The sequence below is a fragment of the Ailuropoda melanoleuca genome, chromosome 5 (assembly GCF_002007445.2).
Source record: "Ailuropoda melanoleuca isolate Jingjing chromosome 5, ASM200744v2, whole genome shotgun sequence".
Taxonomy (NCBI): domain Eukaryota; kingdom Metazoa; phylum Chordata; class Mammalia; order Carnivora; family Ursidae; genus Ailuropoda; species Ailuropoda melanoleuca.
Window position 1 is genome coordinate 112,287,828 of NC_048222.1, and position 12,525 is coordinate 112,300,352.

At 34.5% G+C, this 12,525-nt stretch overlaps 1 protein-coding gene across 9 annotated transcripts in view; it reads left to right on the forward strand.

The window, feature by feature from the left end:
• Positions 1-12,525, forward strand: part of INPP4B (inositol polyphosphate-4-phosphatase type II B) — a 753,420-nt gene that overhangs the window by 557,442 nt on the left and 183,453 nt on the right. For all 9 annotated transcript variants that reach the window (XM_034661577.1, XM_034661575.1, XM_034661579.1 and 6 more), the window contains one exon: positions 7,600-7,747. In XM_034661577.1, the coding sequence (XP_034517468.1) occupies positions 7,600-7,747 (148 nt within the window). The remainder of the gene's footprint in view (positions 1-7,599; positions 7,748-12,525) is intronic.

The window sequence follows — 12,525 nt, forward strand, 5'->3', positions numbered from 1 at the left end:
TACAGAGTACTTCAGCCCATGGAGCCTCTGTTACTATGCCAAATCTGAGGAGCTAATGGGCCCTGTCACAACATTTCCTCCTTTCTTCACATTTTGAGCGAGTTTTACTGTCAGCAAGCGTTATATCTGATACAGCGTCTTCCTTGGTTGAATTCCATACTTCTTGAGTCATGAAATTATCCTTTATATTCTTTGAAGACCACTTTCATGCTGTATATTAACGTGCATACTGCCCTTCATATTCAGAGGGTATATCTGACAGCTGAGATTTCTGTGACTGTGTAAGTTGGAATCTAAATACAAATGAGGGGACTACCTTGCTGTCAGTCCTAAATCCGTGCAGTCCCCTTCCTGTTTGGAGACTTTACTGGTGTTTTGCATTTCTTCCTTCACAGATGAATCACACTTTTTCTCAAAATTTGAATCTTTTTCTCAAATTAGAGTTAAGCCATCTACTGCTTTGCAGAAGATGCTAGATATATGCTGTTTAAGAAGAAGGAACATGGCTTCTTTATTTCTGTATCTCCCGGGCCAGAAAACAACAGGAACTCAATAAATGCTTGTCAAATGGCTGATAGCAAGTGTATTTTATCATTTCAATTTATATACTTCAGATAAATTACTGTCAGATTCTCACTTTTAAATGTTTTCTGCCTCTAGTCAGTAGAGCATGGGACTCTTGGTCTTGAGGTCCTGAGTACAAGCCCCATGCTGGGTATGGAAATTATTAAAAAAAAAAAAAAAGTTTCCTACCTCATAGGACACCATAGATTTTAGCTGCCTTTCACAATACCTAAATACTGGGGTAACATTCTCCTCACTAATACCCCATCCAAAGCTGTGCAGGACTTAAAATATATTAAGAGATTGTTAAAAATATGTCCCTCTTTACTCATTGTAAGTCCTGATGAATTCCAGTCAAAAAGCTAATTCCCTGTTTCCCCCTTTCTTTCTTTTCATTCATGAACTATGAAATCTACTGCCTTGTGGATTTTTAGATGATGTCATTTTATATAACCAAAGATAACTCTGTTGTATTTTCCCCATACTAATTTAAATAGATTTTGCCCTTGTATTTATACATCTCTGCTATATAAAATTTGGGGCCATTTTGACTTTTACTGCTGCCCTTTGATCCTTTATATTTACTCACCAGATTTCTTTGCCCTTTGCTGTTTTAACAAATATGATAGAGTCCATTAACTTTGCTCTTTTGGAATTTCCATATATTTTCATTACTGTGTACTAATATATTTAGAATGTTAAATAGCTTCAATGGAAGAGTGAATTTCATTATCTAATAATGGAATCATCTCTTAGACACCTTGAAATGCCTCAGCTATCTTCCTGCAGTAAGTCCGTTACCTCCTCCACTGCCCATCTCAGGTAAACCTGGAAGAAAAATAAAGGCAAGAAGATGATAGAGTAAAAAGCTAACATTTTGTGGACAAATGTGAAGAGGCCTTTCTCTTAATCAGTTTTTTTTTCATCCTTCATTCTGATGCCTGGCCTCCCTTGAAGTGAGGTTTTCAATTATGTTCTTCACTCTTGCATTTTCCCTTCCCAATTCACACAGTTGTTGGTGCTCTAACTGTTCTCCTTTTGGGGCAAGTAATGGTGAGAAACATCTGAGTTGCAAGGCTTAAGCTTATTTCTGTGGACTGTTTGTATTTACTTGGCACTGTGCTAAATGCAGGAGCTAGAATGAGCACAAGAACAACAGCACAATCCTGGCCTTCACAAGGTTCTCACGCTGATGGGTGACATGGAATAATAAGGAGTCAGTTGTAGCACAACTGGTAAGAACCATGGCAGAGATGGGGATGGGAAGGACAAGGAGACAAATCTACAGGGAGGGATGGGGTAGAAGTCAAGGAAGCCTTCCTGGAGGAGGTGCTAGCAGAGCTGAGTTTACTTATAGCCAGGAAAGAGGAATGTTCCCTTGAGATGTGGGGAATTCCTTGAACAGAAGGAAAGTGGTGAGAAACAACTTGAGTTCAGAGAAGTATAGGTCATGTCAGGTTGCTCAGCATGAAATATGAGCCACCTTCTACCTTTACTAGTGGCGTCTTTTACTTTAATTACTGAACTAGAATGAACAGAGCAAATCGTTCAAACTGGAAATAGTGACACAAATCATTTTCTGACCATCCAAAATCTAAAATCCAAATTCTACACACTAAACTCACCAATTATCATCAACTCGAGACTGAGTGACCACAAAATAATTATCTTTATGTCCTATTCTGGCATCTGTAATAGTTTTTCTTATTCTTGGCCTTAAATTGAAGATGGAGGACCAAGAACTTATGGGTTTGGCTAGACTAGGGAAGCAGCACTTTGTCCAGCAAAGTTATATCCTATTTTCTATTACATTCATTCTTTTTCTTCTTTAAAAAAACAGCACAAACAATAACATAAATTAGATTTTATAACAAACCCAGAGAAAAGTAACTAAACAATTTTTAGTTCATTTTTTTAAATAATTGATTTGATCATTTATTTTCATCTTTATTATTTTTAAAGAGATCTCTCTCTGCTGTGTTTTCCAAGTTCCTTCACGTCTTCTTGCCATCTCTTTTCCATAACCATGCTTAGGATAGTGTTTTAGTGGTTTCTATTTAGGTTTTTCAGCTCTTATCCAATCTTAAAAAGAGCCAACCTACATTTCAGATGTATATAAATCTAAGATATTTCCAAGTACAAATGAGGGAATGTCAGTATCTAATTGGATTACACAGACTTATCTTTAGTAAGTATAATGTAGCATTTGGAAAACAGGCAATGCATGTACATTCAGCTGAATAATTAAACTATTAAACAACTGCATAGTTAAAAGCTAAAGCTACAGAATGAATTCTCTGTAAGAATCTGCAGGACATTAAACTAACGATTTTTGTAAGGCTTAAAGCCAATAAAGTCAGATTCCATTTAAATATGTGACTTCTGCCACCTCCTGAACACAAAAAAGTTCACAAAGATAATCACAGATGAGCTTCCTCTTGAGAAATATGTTAAAGACAACTGGAGGAAATAAGCATTTAGCTTTTTGATGACCCTCTTGTCCCTGAATCTAAATTGGTAATTCCTTGTCTATCTACTGACATTCCTAAAATAGGAACGGGGGGGGGGGGTTCATTCCNGGGGGGGGATTCATTCCTGTGGTATCTCTCTGGTTTATCTTTTCTGCCCTAGTTTGCTTTTAACAGCTATGTTTTGTTGTTTTCCTTTGTGTGTTGTCTATATGTTGGTGTTGTTGAACATTTCTTTGGCATCTATATTTTGATAATTCACAGAACAGCTTGGCTTTCGCAATTGCTGGGCATGTTAACCTTGTTGAAGAAGCCCTGCTACAGTGTCTGAGAGAAACAATATAGAAATTTGAGTTGTGCTGCAATTTGGGGGGAAAATGTGCCATTTATTTTCTGTTCCTGTGTTCACGATAGGGAGTGGACCTCAAAGGGAATTATCAATATTTGGACCAACTTTACTTTTATTAAGTCATCCCAAGACGATGATGTGGTCCAAAATATCTCTACTACTTTTCTCTTGGCAGAATCTGTCACATGATTTTTTAGCACTTGTTTTGACAAAAGCAGTGGAAAAAAAATGAGCATACACACAGAGTTCTCTTTAAAGAATTTATAATAGATATTAGATAGTATTCTGAGTTGACAGGCCTATTGTATGGTCAGAAATACATCTTCTATATAAAGAAAAACTTGGCATCAATGAAAAGCCAGAGCTCAAAGTGATGGACTCATTCCCATAGTTGGAATGAGTGTGCAGAATTGTTAGAATTGTATCGCTTCTATAGGGAAGAAACTTTAAAAAAAAATGACACAAGCATTCATCATTTATGATCCATTGTCCAGTATTTGGTGCATGAATACCATCCCTTACTTCTACGTGGAGAGGATAAAATTTCCCCATTATCAACACAGTAAGAATTTTGAGTTAAGAACATCTTATCTAGTCTTTTTTGTAACCAGTGCAATAAATTTGCATGGTAGTAAAAAGTTGGTCCATATTTTTTTTCATTTTTTAAGTCATATTCCTTTACATGGTATTTTTAAGATACAGAGTAGGTGTTCTTGCCTAGTAGGTGTTTAATAAGGAGTGCTGCCGGATCAAATTGGGTTGTAAGGTGGATCCCACTATAGCTACATTGAAATCCTGATTTAGTACTAATGTTTGGAGTCCTATGAGTTTTAAAAGATCATAACCTATAACATGAAAGTTAGATGGGAGACATAATTGGGATTTTCTTTAGGATGATCAAGTTGCCTGATTCTTTTTTTTTTTTTAATTTGTCCCAAGTGTTTTCCTTAAAAACAGCATCCTTCCCACAGAATCCTTGTATGATATGTACCAGGTCGTCAGAGGAGAGTTCTGGAGCTCATTAATCCAACTGCCCTTGATTGCTGCTTTTAAAGCTATTTCAGGGAAGATTTATATTTAAATGCACTGAAAAGCAGTAAAATAAAAACAATATAATCAAAAGTGGAAAGACTAGCTTTAGGATAACGGAGAAAATGAAAAATTTTGTATTTTGTAACTTGATTCAAAATATAGATTTTCTAAAAAATAATTATTATTTTATAAAAGGCAAGAAAAATGAAGGATGCTTACAAAAATTTTGTATAATCTTGAAGGAAAAAACCCCAGAGGTTTAAAAGCAGCACATATACTGAGTATTCATAAGCCAAGTAATTGAATATTTACTTAGGTTACTAAGAAAAAATTTAGACATTTCAAAGAGAGTTTTTGTCTTACTGTAAAAGAATGTGTTTATATTCCTGATCATGTTAGCTATATTAGAATTCATGAGATCCCATAAATGGTTTAACCTGACTGACACTATGTTGAATTCAATACTTACTTTTTTTTCTTCTCAAACTCTAAAGATGGAACATTAGAGGTTGTAGTAAAATTCTTACATCTTTGAAACATTGTCACTTTAAAAATTAATGATATATCATAGTTTATTTTATTGGCTGGTTTTTATTTCAGGTGGAAGAAAATATATCTGATGAGGCCTAATATCCAAAATATATGAAAAAATGATAAAACTCAATAGCAAAAAGACCAATCAGTTTAAAAAAAGGGCAGAGGATCTGAATAAACATTTTTCCAAAGACACACAGATGACCAACAGGTACATAAAAGGTGCTCAAGATAACTAATCATCAGGGAAATGCAAATGAAAACCACAATGAACGGTCACCTCACACCTATTACAATGGCTATTATCAAAAAGACAAGAAATAACAGGTGTTAGAGAGGATGTGTAGAGAAAAGGGAACCCTTGCACACTGTTAGTAGGAATGTAAATTGGTGTAGGCACTATGTAAAACAGTATGGAGGTTCCTCAAAAAATTAAAAATAGAATTGCTATATGATCCAACAATTCCACTTCTGGGAATATATCCAAAGGAAATGAAAACACTAACTTGAAAAGATATCTGGTACCCCCAGGTTTATAGCAGCATTATTTACAATAGCCAAGACATGGAAATAACTGCAGTGTCCACTGATAGATGAATGGAGAAAGAAATGTGTGATACATATAATGGAATATTAATCAGCCATAAAAAATAATGAACTCTTACCATATGTGACAACATGAATGAACCTTAAAGGAATTCTGCTAAGTGAGATCAGTAAGACACAGAAAGATAAATATCATATGATTTCTCTTATATGGGGAATCTAAATTAATTAGCTAATTAAACAAAAAACTAAGCTCATAGATACAGAGAACAGATTGGGGGTTGCCAGAGATAGGTAGTGGCAATGGTTGAAATGAGTAAAGGGCATCAAAAGATACATATTTCCAGCTATAAAATAAGTAAGTCTTATGGATATAATATACAACATGATGACTATCGTTAATAATACTGTATTTGAAAGTACTAAGAGAGTACACCTTAAAAGTTCTCACCACAAGAAAAAAGATAACTTTGATGGTAACAGATGTTAACTAGACTTATTGTGGTGATCATTTTGCAACAGTGTACAAATATTGAATCATTACATTGTACACTTGAAACTAATGTAATGTTATATGTCAATCACACCTCAATAAAAAAGAAAGAAAATAAATACAGTTAATTTTATCTATGGATCTGTGATATAATCTAATTGATAAAACTTAGAGGTAGTATTTATGTTAAAAATATAATCTCTTTGGGCATACAACTCGAGATTTTATTTTTATTTGTTTTAACTGGACATACAACTCTAGATTTTAAATATTTCTCTCAACGTACTGGAAATATTCTACTCTCTTCCAGCTTCTATTGGTGCTTTTGAAAAATAAACACTTTGGCTAATTCTTTGTAGTGGATAGGTAGGTACAGGAAACTTTGAGTCTAGTTGTTGAAGAATGGGATGTCTGAAATCAAGGTTTCTGATGTAGCATCAATTCTGATAATGATGATGTCTAGACTATACTTCTGAGAATGAATGATTGTAGAGGAACGGATGACTAGATCCTCATTTTAATGTTCAGAAAGCTACTGTATATTTACCCAAGTAGTGAGTGAAATATGGTCATATAGGACATTAAACTTTTGAAACGAATTTTACCGTATACATTGAGGAGAACTGGCCCAGATAACCCAAGCTTCATTTTAATATCAAATTTTGTTTTAAATCAGCTCTGTTGGTAAACTGGAGTCAAATAATTGTAGATACTTGACTGGCAATTGACTGATATTTTATTGTCCACTAAGCTTTGGTGTATGAGTGTAACCAAAGCATTCGTTGCTCAATAGCAGTGGAAATAAATTTCTCCCCTGAAATAAATGGTTTGGGAGTGTGGTAGGAGGCCTCGTGAAATAAGTATCAAGTATTATCTTAATATTTGGCCTTCTACGTTTTCTCTAAATCTTTTAAAATGCTTGATGGCATGATCTTGTTACTTCCTCCCAAAACACTTCCCACCCACAAATATAGTTTGTTCACAGCCTCCTGGTCTTGCTTCTGGGAATATGTGGCATTAGGAAAGTATGTTATTGACTCATTGGCACTAACGTATGCATAATATTTGAATTGTAATAGCTCTTAAGCCAAGGAATAAACCTTTCTGGCATTTAAGAAATAAAACGTTTTAATAGTGGGGCCACTTGAAACCTCTAAAATAACATGTCAGTTCTCATCTACTGTATGAGTGAGCAAAGTTGGCTAACAATTATCAGAAGAAAGTAAGAAATAGAATTTTTGTGTGTATCATATATAAATACATATATTTCATGTATATTTATAAATACATATGCTTTAACAAAATCTTTAGAAGAGAAAGATATTAATAGGTGATAAACTAGAGAATCACAATGGCCATATTTATGAAATGGAATTTGACGTATCATTTAAATAATTTAATAAAGACTGCATGTCCCAGAAGCTACTGAAAAAAATAGAAGAACAAAATTCTTAGAAATTCAAACACACTAGTGAATTATGATAAAAACAAATTCTTGATTAAATAAATAATTACAATGGTAGACGGATTAATAATTTTGTTAATTGATCTTTATCTAATGGGCATATATTTATAATTTAACTGTTAACCTGTTGTTTTTTCTTCCGTCCCAGTGCTGAAGAACCCAGTGTGTAAATTATATAGATTTCCCACATCTGACAATAAGTGGATGCGAATCCGGGAGCAGATGTCAGAAAGCATACTTTCTTTTCATATTCCTAAGGAATTGATTTCTCTTCACATAAAAGAAGATTTGTGTAGGTAAGAGAAGATAATTTATGATTGTCTCTCACACTATTTTTCCTATAAAACATTTTTTTCTCAAAGTACGATTATAACATAAAAACCTAGACTTGCAATGGTCCAGTATTGGTGGCCACTAACCCTGTGTGGCTGTTAATCATTTGAAAGCAGCTAGCCCAATTTAAGATGTTCTTTAAGTATACAATACAGATTTTGAATTCTTATCACACAAACAGAAAAAGATGACTTTATAATGAAATATTAATATTTAGAGTATATTAGGGTTAAATAAAATATATTAATTTCACCTGCTTTTTTAACTTTCAAAATATGTCTACTAGCAAGTTTACACACATATGACTCTCATTCATGGCTTGCATTATATTTCTATTGTATAATTGGTATCTAGCTAATAACCTGATTTTCGACCGTGCTAATGATCCTTTTATCTTCACGTCATCTGCTTATGATTACTGTTTCTGTAAGAAATTCCTACTTGACTCTTCTTTGGACTACTCATCTGTAGCAAGAGTTTCAGAATATTTTTGGTCTAAAAACTCTTTGTTTTTTTGTTTATTTATTTATTTTTATTTATTTTTTTTGAGAGAGAGAGAGCAGGGGAGGGGCAGAGGCAGAGGGAGAAGCAGACACCCTGCTGAGCAGGGAGCCCCATGCGGGGCTCAATCCCAAGACCCCTGGATCATGACCTGAGCTAAAGGCAGATGCTTAACCGACTGAACCATGCAGGTGCCCAGGGTTGAAAATCTTAGTTGACAGACCACTAATGCTATTTCATCTAAAAATACAGCAAGCTAGTGAGAAAGAGAATGAAGAGAAAGACTCCTAATATTTCCCCAGTCTGTCTGTTTTTGTTTATTTAAGATTTATTTACTTATTTATTTGAGAAAGAGTAGGGGTAGGTGCGGAGAGAGAGGGAGAGAGAGAATCCCAAGCAGACTCCCTGCTTATTTCTCCAAATAAGAAGAGCCTGACATGGGGCTCGATCTCAGGATCTCAAGATCATGACTGGAGCTGAAATCAAGAGTCAAACACTTAATTGACTGAGTCACCCAGGTGCCCTGACTTGGTCTATCTTTTGTCATCAGTTTAGAGACTCCCTTAAAGGCTGAGCAGCTGACCTTCTACATGTCTACTACTTTGCAGTCCTCCACAGTGCTACCTTTAACCCCTATCTCCTCTCCACTCCCGTGAATCTCTCTCTGTCTATCCATTCACTGACAGTAAATCCCAGGGGGAAATAATGAGTAGGGAATAAGGAGAAAGCAGCCTATTCCATGTACCATCTGCTTTCTCCACCACCTTTTCTGTTTAAATCTCTTATTTAACCTCTTGAGAACCATACTAGAATTATGTGTTGGGAAGGGAAGAGGGGAAGGTTCTGCTTACAAAGTACTCAGGATAACATCTTGCTTTTGAGAAGTTTACTATTACTTCATAATCATAATACATAAGGGATTAGTATTAAAAAGCAATTGTAGTAGGCGTAGCCTCTATAATTAGTTTTATTATTTTTTAACACACCAAAGTGTTGTCCACTTACCCTGTTGTCTTCCCTTTGTACCTCTTTTTTCCTGTACATTTATAGGAGAAAAAAATCACCAGCACATAGAGAAGGGGCTAGTGGGCAGTTTTGGTGGAGACAGAGGACCAGGGCCTCCAAACAGGAAGTTCCATTGCTAAGAACAAAACTAGGAGCTGTCATCAGTATACGCTGGGAACTGTTCAGAGGAGAAAAAGCCCATTTCAATCCTTAAAACTAAACTCTATAAAAATCTGAGAGATCTGAAAATTGGCTCTGCACTGTGAGGACCAGCGTTTTCTGTATGTCATCTGCTTTCTCCATCACCTTTTCTGTGTAAATCTCTTATAATTAGTTTTTAAAAATCAAATTTGAATCTTTCACATTTTGTAAAGAAGAGGAGAGGGAAAAAATCATGCTGAAGACTCAAAAGGGAACTAGGAAAAATAGGAAAAAAAAAAACTGACGAGCCATCTCAGTAGAGTGTAAGAAGGTTCGGTTATTATGAAACTATCAGAAATCCATAAGAAAATAATTATCATCCTTTAGGGGAAATGCTGCAAAATGGAGTGGAATAATGAAGTTTTAAAATGAAGCAACCAAATTAAGTCCAAAGAGGAGGCAGGAAAGAACAGATCTGACACTGAGGTATCAGTAATGTGGAAGGCAAACATGACAAGCTCATCTCAAATGCTAAACGAGGGTGAAAAATGTTCAGAATGATGAGAGAGAAGATGTTAGATGTACAAGGCACAGCGCTGGACACTACCAAATAATTTGAAGTGTTCCTGGGGAAGAAGAACCCATGCAAAAGCTTGAAAGAAAACAGTAAAAACTCAGGCAGCTTTGGTGGTTTTTTTTCTTTGACATGGTAAAATCAGGGTAACCTTACACTTCCCTGCAGAAGCCCATAGAATAACATCTACTGCTTTTGAGAGGAAAAGCCTGTGGCCCCACTTTATTGTATAGGGCCAGGTTATGAATATTTTATGAATGAAAGCAATGGAAATGACATAAATATGTAGGAGCCGCTTACAAACTTCCTTGAAAAATTTACTTGAAGATCTATACCATCCAATGAGAAAATAATTTCATTAAGAATTATATTTATAATATACTATAAATTGATATAATATAAAAATTAAATTGTTATAAAATTTATATGACATAACATAATATAGTAGATTAAAAATATAAGAGTGGGCTTTATCCCCCAAAAGAACTTACATCATTTCTCTTGGCTGGTTGGAATCTCCAGCCTGTTCAGAGCTTTACTCTGATGTCCTTTTCTCAGCTTCTTTTAACCCTAGTCTTACTCAGGTCCCAGGAAGTATTTTATTTGCCTCACCCTCCCTTCTGAACCCCAAAACTTAGATGAACTCTCTTACCTTGTTTGATGAAGACTATGGGTGTCCTAGTGCTGTTGTCCTTCAACACTTCTAAACAGTACAAAATGCTGCTTTTGCATGCTTGGAAATCTTTCCTGGGAAAATTGTATTACATTACATTGGATTTTTTCCATAAAAAACAATATGTGCACCCTACAGAAAATAGTATAGTAAAAAATAAAGAAAATATAAAAAAGAAAACATGAAATGCCTCTAAATTTGCCGCCCAAAAGGGATATTGTGTCTTTATTTTTTGTATCTACTCTCATCTTCATAAGCCTTCCTATGGGAAGTGAAATTTTGGTTCCCGTGACTGTCATGCCCTGGTATCATGCTTAGTTTTCCTTGCATATCTGAGCTGTATTATGAATACATCTGTGATTCTACTACATAATGTTAAATAAAAGTGTGGGCTACTAATCAGTGAAAATTGTTGCATCTAAATTTTTACTGATACATAAAAAGACTAGAATGAAACATAGACTAGATATATACTAGAGCATGACTTATACAAGTATGAACATATTAACAATGGTTATCTCTGGATGATGGATTTAGAATACTCATTTGCTACATAGCAATAGAAAGCAAATACAGAACCCCTTACAAATAAATAACAGAGAATAGACTTGCCAGTTAACCATATCTTGATTTCTTTTAATTTATGCAGTTTACTTTCAAACATTACAGTCTATTCAGAATTTAGTTCTCCCTCAGGCTTGGTCTAAAAAATTATGGATGACTGTTCTGTTTTCTTTTGCCTTTGAAAACTACCAGGTATTTAGAATTTAAGTTTTCCTCCTTCCCTACCTCAAGAAAAGATGTAGGTAAATGAAGATGGGCTTACTGTGTTTTCATGGCAACAATTACAAAAAGATCCTTGATTCCTTGTAGTGTCTTTTGGATGCCTAGTGGTTTCTATGATGGGGTGACAGATAACCACTGAGATGCCATGGGCTCCATGTGGCCTTTGAGATACTTAGAAAGTTTGTCTTTATTTTGAGTTTAGTTCAGTATTAATACTTTCAACATTTTTGTTTAATTATTTTACATTTTACATTTTAATTATCTGAAATTTATTTGATTACATTTATAAAATAGAATGCCAAATTAGCCACATTTCTGAAAACTTAATTTCTTCAATATCACTTTTTCAGTGTTCTATTTCTTTTTCACCTTCTTATAATACTTGCCAGTTTCCATGTCTCTCCATTGTCATCACTAAAGTAATTAAAATTAAACAGTGACAACATTACCTTCAAAAGAACTGACATATTTGGAATATTTGCTCTTCACATTCAAGAATATGGCCTGCTAAAATCTTTTATGCATACAAATACACTATTGTCACTTTTTCATGTAACTTTTGTATGCTTATTATAAGGATTAATATACTTCATTGATTTTTTTGAAAGAGAATTTTTGTTGACTTGTCAATTCTACTCTTCCTGTTGTCTGTTATTTCTGGTTTGGTCCTTATCATCTTTCTTTTTTTGAAACACACTTCTTTCATGGACTACATGCTGCTTTAACTTCTGTTTTGTTTGTTTACTTTTCTCTTTTTTTTTTTGAGGTGTAATTTACATATAACATTGTATTAATTTCAGGTGCACAACATAATGAACTCATTTACTCATTTTTTTACATGTTCACTCCACCTACTATAAACCCCACCACCATCATGTCTTGCCTATGATAGTGCAACAGTCTTTCAGTGGCTTTTCTGCCTGTGACTTTATCTTCTTAAAATCCATGGCTCACATTACAGACTCACACAATCTGATTGAAAATATTATAAATAGCAGATTTCCAATAGGAATTTCCTTGAGTTACCTTGATATTTAACCTCTTGAGAACCATTAGCATAA